This window comes from Hemibagrus wyckioides, linkage group LG15 (assembly GCF_019097595.1).
Source record: "Hemibagrus wyckioides isolate EC202008001 linkage group LG15, SWU_Hwy_1.0, whole genome shotgun sequence".
Lineage (NCBI taxonomy): Eukaryota > Metazoa > Chordata > Actinopteri > Siluriformes > Bagridae > Hemibagrus > Hemibagrus wyckioides.
The window spans coordinates 4,245,128-4,258,657 of record NC_080724.1 but is presented as its reverse complement, the minus strand read 5'-3'; the positions used below and the strand labels follow the sequence as shown (position 1 = coordinate 4,258,657).

The window sequence follows — 13,530 nt, the reverse complement described above, 5'->3', positions numbered from 1 at the left end:
AAACAGCAGTAGGCCTTTAAATGAACAAAGCAGCATGACTAAGATCATTTGGACGATATGGAAGATATGGTTACACATTCGTTAGTGGTCTGAACACTGAATATGAATCTGAGCACTACACTGTAGTGTTTATATGTGCTCCTATGTGGTACATAATATAGTGCTCATGTTCAGGTTTTATTTTATTAAAGAAGGCTATTCTTCACTAGGCCAGATGCATGATAGAAGTCACCAAACCACATGGCATTAATCGGCCAGTTTATTTCATGTAGACCACTGTACAGCAAACACAGGAAACCAAGCAGTAGGAATTACAGAGTACAAGTGAAAGTGTAAATGCAAAAAGAGTAGAAGATCATATGCAGAGATGCAGAGCTGTGTTCATCACTGAAGTTCTCTGTCCTTTAGCACAAGACCTCCATGGCACATGATTAAAAATTATTACAAAAGGTAGAGTGAGGTTATGAACCCTGAACTGCAATGGAAGCAACATCTGCTCAATAGATGTCACGATCTCCTTACCAACCCAATGCACTTTGTTTTCTATAATCCTTTATCGGTACAGGAAATGAGGGAAACTACTGTAAACTAACAAGCAGGATAGTTAAGATAGCATTAGCACACTGCTAAATCATTCATAAGCTCTGTGTTAAGAAGTGGATGAATGGCTTGGGAATGAAGTTAGCAGCTTTCCATGGCACTTATGTACTCTTGTAAAGAAAATCAGGGGCGGTTTTCCAGCCATGACTTTTTGGGCTAAATGGCACAATACATCCGGATTGCTGAATGTTTTATTTATGAACTACAGTTCTGTGCAGGCTACAATATCCAGACTAACGCTATTGTAAAACTAAAATTAAAGCCAAAAATTAAATTTCAAGGATGATTATTGTATTTTGATTAGCTGTAACTCTATTAATGTTCACTATATTACTAATGAATGTTGAATACAATCTATGTGGCCAGATAAAGCAGAAATCAGAAATAACTATGTTTAAAAACAAGCTGATTTTTTTTTATTAGTATTTCTATTAGTTGTAATTACAGTTTTCTAACTTCGAATCTAATGAAGGATAAGCAACATCACGGATCTAAAGCTAAGAAGGTAAAGAGCATGAAATCCATATTTTTATTCCTCTAGAATCATGAAATTTATTTTCATCCTTGTCTGGAAAACCACTCCACGTTAGGTCTGTAAATGTACTGCTTAAATGCCTTAATGCTCTAATTCTACCCATGACATTTTCAAGTGGAGAAAGGTGTGCCTATATGAAACATTCACATGGTACATTTCTTTGTTAAAGGTCCATAACACAATCCTCTACAAGTCACTTTCAGCTTTCTAATGAAAATCAGAGCAAGAGATCCTTCATCCTTACACAGTATCCCCAAGTATCATTTTTAAAGCACAGTAATGCATGTACCATTTAAGGCCCATTCGCTTATAAAACACTACGACAGATAAATCTGCATTCATTCCTTAGGCTGTTCCAGCACTATTGTTACAGAGGGAAGAATTTTTTTTTTTTTTTTTTTTAGGAGAATCACTGCACAAACAGTCCACTGCAAATAGAAATAAAACGCTCATGACATCTACCACAGAGTAAGCAATCATTATATTGAAACACTGTGAAACTGTAAAGACATCTCTTTATGGGACATTAGCACGGGCAAAAAAATAAATAAAAAGACAGAAAAATGAGAGTGGAGGTATTTGAAAAGCGAAATAATAGAATCTTTCATTTTTTACTTTTTCTAAAAACTAGTGGAACTAATAATCGGGCAGTTTGACATGCACATGACACAATTATTCAACACACTTTATTCTGCTTTGCTAGCATCAGGATCAATATATCTAGGGCTTGACATTTTATCTCTGTTTAAAATACCTATATAAAACAAAATATTATCATTGGCTTTTTAATTCTTGTGCAAAACCATTCATATAAACATGTTCATATTACATAATTACCTGTTTGATTAAAGCCCAATCAGAAAGAAGAGACAGATTTTTCTTGCTAATGTATATTAAGGGAATTTCTTGTGAAATGGGTATTAGCTTGTTTTTAACAGGGAATGGGTTCACCATAGCACCTCATATAAAGGAATTTGTTTTCATTTTGTAATCTGAACATGAATCATACAGGATTCATAAAGGGGTATCCAGGGCCAAATATACATTAAGTACAACATCATACCTTCTAGGAACAAGGCCCTATAGAGATGTTTATAGAGTACTTATCTTCACAACAATGACAATGGTAATCTTCACTTTATGTTGAGTATTTGTCATCCTGTTTCAGAGCTTTCTTCTTCTCTCTTTTCTCCTCTCAGAAAGCCACTGCTTCTCAGAAGCGTCTTCCTTCAATAATTGGCACAGATTTTTGTCCTTGTGTCCAGCAATCTGTCCATGCCCTGTCAACACCATATGTGCCTATTTGATGAGTGCGCTGATCCGCTGTAGTTGGTCCGATGGTGCCCATCTTTTTGATATGTTAACTTGTTTCTTTCATGTGGCCATCCATCTCCATACACGCAAATGGTCTGAGAGTTCGAATTCAACAGCATTTCTTTAGCTGATCAAGGTACAGACACATGTGTTTTCCTCTAGTCTGATGTTTGCAAAATAATCTCATATGTTACCTTCCCTATTGCCTATCCAATAGATCCAGAGAAATGGTTAGTTTCAAATGCTTGAATGGTCCAGCATGGCATACACAATGCCACTTTTAGTGCCTGTTGTATTTGAGAACCAGATAGAGAAAATGACCACATTGAATGTAAAAAACAGACAGATGGGTACACAGATGTGAGTTTTGAACTGTTACAGGGTGGATGTTTATCTGTTTGCCACCGGGGAGGTGCTGGATCCTGTGGGTTAGGATTGATGGGTGCTGGATAGAGGGTGTCCATGATCCACCATCAGTAGGTGGTTTAAAATACAGTACTTCTCCTGTGAATAGTCCAGATAGCCTAAGAGATCAGGACTGAAAAAGGGCAAAAAGCATATATTACAAATCAGACAAAAATACAATTATTGTGCGAGAGAGAGAGAGAGAGAGAGAGAGAGAGCAGCACAGCAGCACATTGGTCTACATATTTAGTTTGGCACAGGTTTTACGCAGGATGCCTTTCCTGATGCAACCCTCTCGTTTTATTTTTATCTGGGACTGGCACTGAGAGTGCACTGAGTTGTGCAACCCCCAGTGGCTGGGTTGGTTCCCTTAGTGGCTATTTTTGTGTTTACATAAGTCTTTGCTTATGTAGGTGGAGCAACATAGCAGACGATGTGACAGTAAAAATCTGACAAAGCTGTGGTATATATTTTGTCCAGAATTACTGACAGCCTCCTTCAAAAAGTATACTGATCTAAAAAAAAAACAACTAAAATAAAATTTTAAATAAGTTCAAATATTTTATATTTCCATCAGTGGTAATGAGAGGAGCTTTGAATGGATACTACAGCACACATAACTGCAGCTCCTAATTTGTAGGGATCAAATAATGCACCAAATATATGCCTTAATTTTTAAATAATTTTAACTTTTAATAACTATTATCAGAAGAAAAGGTGCCCTCCTAATAAAACAAGAGCCAAGTCTGGAACAAAATGGAAAGAAAGTCCTATTCTTCTGGCAGATTCTGTTTGTCACTGCTATGCCTATGCTAGGTAGCAAACATTTTCATTTCTGACCTGTAAAATAACACCCGAGTGCAAAAGAAAAAGGTGTCATACGGTTAATGCTAAGCAATTTACCAGTATGCCAACATCCAGGAAATGATGCGTGTGCTGGCATGAATAGAGCCCCGTGTGAGAAATGCCAGAACTGAAAATGGTTTGATGTAAAAATAAATACATTTTTTTCACAAGGAAGAGGGTTATTTAGGCTCTTAGAGACTTATTAATTCAAGACAAATACCTTGAATTGCTCATGTGCATCTTGTTTGGAAGATTCTGTTTCCCTGACAACTATGGCCTTGGTTACCAACATGTCAGGATGCTGCTGCTTGGCTTCTTTTATTGCCATGGCGAGTGCCTGTGAAAAAAAAGAAACTCTCAATTCAAAAGAATACACAAACCCTAGAGAATAAATAATATGTTTTCAGCACATTTCCGTTATACTAATTTACTTTTCACTTACTTGATCTTGGTCAACATCATCATCTCCAGTAATGATAATCCTTTTCTCGATCCTTGTCTCTGAGTATCCTCCTTTTACTGTCTATAAACAAACACAGGTAAATAAGAATGCTATGCTCACTCACTATCAGACTCACTATTGTTAGAAGTCTGTTGATTTTACTGCAATTTGAGGTGTAAACTATGTTTTTTTTCTGGTGTAGTCCTCTTACTTTGGTAACGTGTGTTGTGGCTGAAGTCACATTCTCTGTTACAAATAGAGGAGACCCAGAACCCTCTCTGGCTAAAGATCCGAAGCTTACCTTACCAAAAAAAAGAGAAAAAATTACCATAATAAATTCTGTAAGAATAGCTAAATAATAATTAAACTTACAACACTGATAAGCGGTGCACCTGCACATTCATGCAGCTATCTAATCAGCCAATCATGTGGCAACAGCACAATGCAGGATTGCCGTGTAGGATAGTAACTTAAATAATCACTCTTTATATCCATGTTGAGCAGAAAAGCATCTCAGCATGCACAAAACACCAAACCTTGAGGTAAATGAGTTACAGCAATAGAAACTGGAAAGCTGAAGTTTAGAAAAGAAATCACCTTGTCTTCAACTGTCCAGTTTGGGTGAGTCTATGCCTATAATAGCCTCAGATACTTGTTCCTGACTGACAGAGAGTGGAACCCAATGTGTTCTTCTGCTGTTATCCACCTCAAGGTCTGATATGTTGTGATATGCTTTTCTGCTAACCATGGTTGTTACTATAGTTAGCTTAAACCAAGTCTGGTCATTCTCCTTTAGATCTCTCTCAACAACAAGGTGTGTCAGTCTGCAGAGCCTCCACACACAGGATGTTTTTTCTCTAAACTCTGGAGACTGTTGTATGTGACAGTTCCAGGAGATGAGCAGTTTCTCAAACCGGCCTTTCTAGTACCAACAACCGTGGTTAAAGTCGCAGGGAACACACTTTTTCTGAACACTAACTGAAACCAGTATCCATATGATTTTATGCATTGTGCTGCTGCCACATGATTGGCTGATTGGATAGCTGCATAAATGAGCAGGTGTACAGAGTAACTGCAGATTTGTTTAGAGATTAGATATTTATTTTTCTCAGACAGCTGCTCTTGTTGTGGCAAGAAATCAATGTACAGGTGTACAGAAATAACTGCTTTGTTTGAATTAATCGTGTATGATTATACATTCAGTCTGTTGTCACACACAAAACATCATAAACGTCCTTATATAATTATAACACATCATATAATTCTAGTTAACCATAAATCATTACATGTCCTTATACTGAGAGGATTTCATTTGAATGTATAGCTTGCTACATGTTTGTGTTAAACCTTATGCCGCTATTAGAGACCAGATGACAAATTGCACAAAGATATGGAGAATATTTCAATGCTTCAATGGCATGTTCTTGTGCCGCAATCTTACATTATTATTAAACAGTCCTGAGTCATTCATCCAAAGCAAACATAAATGATTATTGTATATAAGTGATATAACAATATTTTGCTGAAAGCGTTCACAAAATTAATTTACATACAACAATCCAATTCTTTCAGAAACTGAATAGATATGTGCACAGCGCTTATGCTTGGGTATACTTACAGGAGAGATCCTCTCTGTCACTGAGAATGGGGCTTCCCGCAGGCCACTCATACCATGATCCTATAACAGATAATACATCTTTGAAAAGGTCATGAATATCGCTAGTATAAGCTCATTAAGCCATAATTTAGTTCTGGCAATTATTCTTACTTCAACTTACTTATATTTCGTTCACTATAGTATGGGAAGTTCAACACTATATATCAAGTACAATTAACAGAGAGATAATACAGGGTGATAATACTGGCAATTCTTTACAGAATACTTTTATTTTCTTTACAGTAATGTTGTGTTGGAGTTTTGCTCTGTTCGTACAACTTCATAATGAGCAAAATATGTATACCTGGTCTGCGATCTCCATAATGGTTGTGGTAACCTCTGACCCATTTGGTTGCGTCTCAATCTTGACTTCTGTTTTTCTTAGAGCTTGAGAGGCAATGATGTCACTGCTCTCTCTGCTATGAAGCTGCACAGACGCTGTGTCTGAACCATCTTGCCTTACTGACTGGAACGACTGAACGAGCTCTGCAGATTCCTTTTTTAAAGCTTGAGCAGCCTTCACTGACCTTGGCGCTTTTTTTGGCACAAAAGGCTTGAAAGGGAAAGGAAGAGAAAGTAACAAAAGGTCAAGTCTTTGCTAGGCCCTCGATAATCAATGTCAGCTAGAATAACTTGGCAACATAAAATGAGGCATGATTTAAAAGAAAAGAATAAGAAGCCATGATAAACATAACTGAAATCTGAAATTAAAGAAAGCAGACCTGGAAGGACTGATATTTGACTATGGAAGACAGCATCATATGGAACAGAATGAGAATCAATCATGAACTGAAATTCCCAAGTAAACTCATGCTTGGGTTTGATGCCCTGTAGGATGCAAAAAAAAAAAAATGAAGTGATCGAAGACATTAAGGCATCTCTCCATCAGGTAGCGATGTAGTTCCTACTCTAGTAAGGAAGGGGACTATCTACCTCAGGTTTACGCTGCTCCACAGTCTTCTGATCTATGATGGGTTTCGGTTCTTCCATTGACCTTAATATTTCTGTGGGTTTCTCTTGTGGAATGATGATAGGCTCAGACCCTAGCATGAAAGCTGGATGTGCTGCCCGGTCTGAAAGTTCAGGTGAGAGGTCCTTCTCTCCTAATTCTGACATTCCTCTGGAGAACTCTTCCATCCCTGTTTGAAGGTCCATGAGGACAGTGAAGTCCACCTCGGCCTCTAAACTGGACGTGGAGCTAACGGTGATGCTGGAGCATTTACGTTCAATGCCCAGATGGGTCTCCTTGAAATATAGATTGTCTGGGTCTGGGTCATCCTCGGACACTGATCCCAGACGTCGTTCCCATGGCTCTCTCTGAAAAAACAGAGAAAGATTAGAACTTTGAGAAGGAAAACTAAGAGCATAAACAGTGACACAAGTGTACCATGTTGTGAATGTGGTGTAGTAAAAATCCCCAGAGCTGAATTAATTTAAGTATATAATTAAATGTACAGTATTCATTTGTGTCCATCTGGACAAAAATGACCACTGAATAAGTTCATTAAGGACATTAGATTTTATCATGTCAATATCATGTAAATTTATAAATCGTAATTTAAAAAATAGAATCTTGTATTTTAGTAGTCCAAGAACTGTCTAGTAAGAAACATAAATTTTAGTTAAACCTGAAAAAATGGATTTAATACAACTTTCTTTTGAGAAGTGGTACATGTCTCTGAGGAAGAAGTGAGCCAGATATATTCAGGCATTGCTCCTGACTCCATTAGCAGAATTAAAAATTAAATTTCTTTGCAGAAATCATTACATTTTGTATTCACAGAGGTATCAATATACTGAAAAGGCTTGGCTCATTGCTCATTCTGTGAAGCCTATGTGCCATGTAGGAACATGATTACATGCAGTGAAACAAAAGTTGCTTGCCCCATAGCTTCATCAGACACAATGGGACAAATTACTTTTTGTGATTATGATGTGACTTTTGGGAGCCATGCAACGGAATGCATGCTGTTTATGAAAGCATAAATGAGCCCATGGAGCTTATGACATAGAGCTTAAACTTATGAATTAGCAAGAAGTTGGAAAGATGAGCGGAAAAATGAGGCACCTGGACTTCCTCCTGAGGTTCCGCATGAATTGCTGGGGTGGGAAGGGGTTCCTGGTGAGATTAAATAATAGGAAAAGGAGTCCAAGTTAGAGCAATGAGGGCTGGACCGAATAATGGACCTTAAACCAATTACTAAGCAAGTTCCAGCTACACACAAATATGTGGAGATGTACATCTCCGAAACTACAATAACTTAAGTAGTAGCACAAATTAAGTCTTCAGAATACTTGACACTCTTAGTTTGTAATGTATTTTGGTGCTGGATGTTCATTAGTAGTTCACTGTCCCGTAAGATCTGTTCCATTTAGGGGCATACTTAACTCATTATGTGAAATAATATTAAACACCCATATAGCCCAAGTTGAAAAATTTAGCTTGCACCAGGGCTTTGGAACCTGATTTTTCTTAATTATCAGCAAATTAAAAACACAAAGGCAAAGATAAATAAATAAATAAATAAATAAATAAATAAATAAATAAATAAATAAATAAATAAATTCCTATGAAACTGAAATGCAGGTTAGTACATCAGCATCCCATGCTCTTGCAAATAAGGGCTCAACTATCACAAAGGAAAATCATAAGCCTTTTACTCTATAACAGGATACAATTCCATTCAAGGAGCAAAGCCTAGCTCAATCGATCAACTTTGTACTCTGCTTAAAAGCAATTAGCCATTTTTGTAAGTCTCCTATGCGAAAGCCCCTGCATTTTCAAAAATGGCATTCTAGCATAATAAGAGTATGCTGCATTTGATTCCTAGCAACAACCAGTCCCCTTTTAATCGATAACAATGGTAGCAGAGAAAGGCTGTTGGAAGGAAAGGCCATATGTACAGTGGTCGATTAAAGGAAAGGCGAGCGTAAAGCTTAAGCAATGAAAATTACATGGAGGATCCTATGGGCTGTCTCATATGTGCAAGCAGATGTTGAGCTGTGGAGAGAAGGGAAAGGGAAAAGAAGTGGATCCTTATCCAATCGGTCATGACATAGCATTTTTAGCAGCCAATGGTTAATGTTAGAAGTGGGCATTTCACCCATCTCTCCTCAGATACAGGTGATGATGCTGTACAGATGTATGCACTTAAAGATTAAAACGATAAAATAAGGATGTGCAGATTCATGCGATGCCTATAGTTCCTGTGAGAGACAAGCAGATGCCAAGCAGTTGTTACCGATGGTTTCTTTTGGGCTGATTCTAAGCTGGAGCTCTTGAGGAGGCTGTGGCTGGAGTCAGTAGGGGATGTCTGTTTTTGTCGCATCTCTCTCGACTTCTGGGGCTTTACATGAGAATACAAAGGGGTCATTTGCTCAAAGCCAGAAAATATTAAGTTTGATGGGAAATCAGACAGTGGTGAAGTGTCTTCAAAGCAAACCTGGTCATCATCGGCACTGATCAGTCTCTGATCAGTATTGTCTTCTGTATCCTGAAATTGTTTCCTGTATGTTTGGCTGCATTTTCTGGTTTCTCTAACATAGCCATTAGCTGTGTAGTCTCTTTTAGGAGCTGCTGCAGTGCTGTCCGTGACTGAAGTCACACTTGCCCGTGTGCAAAAAGCTGGTAGTTTTTCAGTTCCAGATGATTCTTCAGACTTTGTTCCTTTTGTCTCATCAAATAAATTGGAATAAAGTGCATCTCTTTCACTTTGATCTTTGGATCCATGTCCTTTTAGTTTTTTGGACCTCTCAGGTTTCAGGGGAACAACTCGTTTTGCTTCTGGTTCTGCAGTATTACTCTTAACCGAATCACTCCTTAGAACTGCTTTGCGTTCCGTTGTTTTGCTTTTAATTTTTTTGTCTGAACTTTCCACAGATTGTCTCTCCCATCTGCTTCCATTATATTGATCTCTCATATGTTTGTCTATTACTGCATTGGGGGAAACCTCACCCTGGTGTTTCTCTTCATAGTTCCAAAAATCTTCTACATGAGTTGTGCCAACAAATCTTCTTTCAGTCCAAGTAGTCTCTGCTGGATATTCGTCATAGCCATTTGCATGAATATTATTCTCCAAATGATTCTCATGTGGAAGTCCATTGTCATTTAAGTTCTTGCCAGTAGAATGGGTTTCATGGATATGTTCATTCTTTAATGCATAAATCTTGGTTCTTTGAGGCTTCTCTGGGGATGGCATGGAGTTCATATTTGATTTTCTGGAATGACTTCCTATTGGGCCGCCACGAGCCATACAGATTTTCCCACTAATTGCTTGATCTACTTCATTCTGAAGGAGTGGTGACTCTATTCTATCAGACTTCTTGTTCTTTTCCTCTTTTGAACCGAGGGTTGAGTCTGTTTGACAACCGTCTTGCTCCTCAATAAATATGGGTTCCTCAGATGCCTATATTTCAATATAGAGTGAACAGTTTCAATGGCTTTTGCGTGTTGCTTATAATACTCTCTATGACTAAAAATAAGATATGCTATAAAGTAAAAGTCCTTTATGTCCTCTACTAAATGGAATGTGCTTAATAGCACTAGTCGTGTTTCAAACAATCATATTGACCCTCTAAACAGTATCAACCATAAGACACAGGTCATGTTGTGTTTGGTTAATGCATTCTAGATTACATTCAATTCATAGTCTGCACTTAGCCAGTAGTTGGTTAAATGTATATTAAACATATCTAACATGCTGTACCTATTGCACAGGCTGTTACAAGCCTCTTAAACTCACAGTTTTTTTCTCTGGAGTGCTGCCAGAAGAGGTCACGGACAGACGTTTCTCTCTGTGGACTAACTTGCTGTTGGGCTCCCTCAGCGCTCTCTTCAATTCGTTGATACTTGCCTGATGTTTTTGCAGTACATCTTCAGGTTTATCCAGGAACTGCTACAAAGCAAACCAATCGAGAATGCAAACTTCTTCACTGCATCATGTGAAATACATGTTAAAAAAGATTTTACAAACTCGTATGTAAGCAATAATTCTCATTACAAAGAAACCTCTGTATCTATACCTGTTGTGAGTGCTACCTATTTATTAATAATGTTTTATCTCAGGTTAAAAAAAGCTGTATGACAACTCACAAACCACTTTAATAAAAAAAAAAAAAAACACAACATATGAACATACACCACATGCTTTGGTAGGTAATGGAGCTCCAATTTTGGCCCAGAACCTGCACTGACAAAATCTGAAAAAGAATCCTTTCAGACAGACAACAACTCAGGCAATGGATGTGCCAGAAGTAGTACCTCCTGTTTAGGGCGAGGGGCCAAGTCCTGGTCCGACTGGGGCAAAGGGATGAGTGGGTGAGATATGGTGCAAGGAGTGGCAAGGCGAGGCACAGCAAGGTAGAGGCGGAGGGGAAACAGTTTTAGGAGTGAAGACAAGTAAGCAGAGCATGGTTGAGTTTACAGGGAAGGCAGGCAGCCAAACAAAGAACAAATATTATACAAATACAAATACTGAATTCAGGCATGGAACCGAAGAGAGTATACAGAATTGTGTCATTGTTCCTAGATACACTGATCCACTGTGAAGATTGATCACAAATTTGCAAACACCCAATTGTACCCAGACCAATGACACAAATGACTAGGCCTCTCCACTGAGATGCAGACTAGCATATTTAAACTGAGATGTCTAAAAGCAAGGATAGGTGCTGTAAATGTCACCCTTAAATATGCTAAATGGTACTAAAATAGTAAGTGGTACGCATGAAACGCTTTCATTCACCTATGTCAAAATGGCATAATGAAATTTAGCAATATGTGTAAACCACTCTGGTATTTCTGTATTATCTGGTTTAGATTTTCTCTTCCATTACACCACATAGCACACACCAAGACGCCAAGTAACAAGTATCGAAATGATGCGGTTGCAAGAGCAGTGGGATATTAAGTAGGATTAAAAATGAGGACAACTCTAATATTTTAAAGGTGAACCCATTCTAATGTTGCAAACATTACAAAACACAAAACATTATAAACTCTGATTTCACTACAAACATATGGATTGCTTTGAGAGGCATGAAAAGACATATGTATGAACATCTTGCTCTGTGGCATTGCTAAAAACCGAACTGCTCTTTATAATGGACCTTTTTGGTTTTTTTACATGATCAATGTTCACACAAATATACTTAGACAGACAAATGGTAGACACCACAAAATACCTCAGCTTTAGAGTCTAGAGGAGAGCCTGGCTCCTCCCCCTGCCAGCAAAAGAAAAGAGGAAAAAGCTATTAGTAGAAAGCAGGGGAGAATCTTAGGAGGAGAAAGAGATGGAAGTATACTGTCAGATTTGGTGAAAGACACAGTGAGGTTATATTCAGAATAAAAATAGCCGGATACAGATACATATTCAGAGCAGCGGGAGAGAGAGAAAGAGAGGGAGCAATATAAGAAGAGGAAGAAAAGGGAGATAGAGTAGGGTGAACAGAGGGAGATAGTGAGTGAAATGGAACTGGACAGAGGGAAAAGGCTTAAGAGGAGATGGATTACATTTTAATTAGCAGATAAAGCAAGGCCACAGATGAGTCACAGTCTGGTGTTAATGTAATGTGGGTTGGACGCCTGGCGTTAAGTGTAAATATATGTCTTCTGAAGGAATATTCACATCTACTTAAAATGCACACAGTAAAGGCCTTAAACTAGTTTAATTTAACATCTAAGCAGAAAAGAAGTATTGTAGTCAATTTTGCATGTATTACATCTTATTCAATACATTCCTCTGACAATTCAGTTTGATTCAACTTAATGAGAAACAGGTCTGCTTATCATCAGTAACACTACTGTACCATGGCCTTTGATGGAGTAGCATCTCTCTCTGATCTCTTATCTAGGGTTTGCTTCTGCTGCTGGTCCATTTCCTGCTCTGGACTAGGCTCCATGAAGTCCCGGTCCAGATCGTCTCTGGAGAGGCTATGTGCAGGGTCACTGCAGGTGTGCTGGGAGAGTCTGTCCATCGTGTCACCCAGAGCAGATGCTGACAGCAACAAACAAGCAAAAATCTCATAGAAACCCATACATGTCATATTTGTGCCACCATTCATTTCTAATTATGTGGACTATTGTTTTAATCCATAGCTTAGGCCTATTATCTAAATAGCACACGTCACGTTTTTTATCTATTTGTATTTTATGTATTCTATTTCTATGATCTCAAGAGAGCATCACTACAATTGAATCTGATTCGAATTTTAAACCTACAAATTTTGTTTAACATGTTTGTTTAAATGATCATTAAATATTTTCAAAGCTAGCCAAGAAATAAATTTTATAAGTAAATTTAAAAATGTCATATTTAATAAATTTGTTAAATTGTTACTGTTAGAAAATGTTACTGTTAAATGTTTAGTGATTTGAGAAATATAATATATTTTGCAAAATTTATTACAAATATTTCAAAACGTCCTGATTGCACAAGTGTTCACTCCAGTCAAATTTCGAGAAGATGATTTTATATGCAAATACCTTGTTTTATGTTTTTTGCTAATACTAGCACTGTCTGTGTGTTTTTCTTTTTTGTATAGGCTTAACAGCTTTAACCCCAGATGAACCCGGCTCTAATAAAGACTCATTTAGAGTCCCATTAGGATCTGAGAATGAGCAGTTAACAAGTTCCATAACGATTTAGCTTTCCTTAATTAATTGCTAGTCTGTATCATTTTGTGGGGTCTGTGGTAATAATAGTAATTAAACTTTAACATATTTTTATGTAA

General features: G+C 37.6%; 1 protein-coding gene across 13 annotated transcripts in view; it reads right to left on the bottom strand.

Annotated features, from left to right (window-relative positions):
- Positions 1–245: 245 nt before the first annotated feature.
- The window catches only part of si:dkey-178k16.1 (protein 4.1), a 51,016-nt gene continuing 37,731 nt past the window's right edge, over positions 246–13,530 (bottom strand). For 3 of the 13 annotated variants that reach the window (XM_058410829.1, XM_058410830.1, XM_058410839.1), the window contains 13 exons: positions 12,607–12,794; positions 11,983–12,021; positions 11,060–11,095; positions 10,542–10,694; positions 9,042–10,205; positions 7,868–7,918; positions 6,733–7,116; positions 6,104–6,352; positions 5,761–5,820; positions 4,354–4,443; positions 4,143–4,223; positions 3,921–4,037; positions 246–2,987 (listed from right to left, as the gene is read on the bottom strand). In XM_058410829.1, the coding sequence (XP_058266812.1) occupies positions 2,982–2,987; positions 3,921–4,037; positions 4,143–4,223; positions 4,354–4,443; positions 5,761–5,820; positions 6,104–6,352; positions 6,733–7,116; positions 7,868–7,918; positions 9,042–10,205; positions 10,542–10,694; positions 11,060–11,095; positions 11,983–12,021; positions 12,607–12,794 (2,618 nt within the window). In that variant the 3' untranslated portion in view covers positions 246–2,981. Of the gene's footprint in view, positions 2,988–3,916; positions 4,038–4,142; positions 4,224–4,353; positions 4,444–5,760; positions 5,821–6,103; positions 6,353–6,521; positions 6,628–6,732; positions 7,117–7,867; positions 7,919–9,041; positions 10,206–10,541; positions 10,695–11,059; positions 11,096–11,982; positions 12,022–12,606; positions 12,795–13,530 lie in introns of those variants that run through there. The other 10 variants (XM_058410832.1, XM_058410833.1, XM_058410835.1 and 7 more) reach the window with 9 other exon arrangements.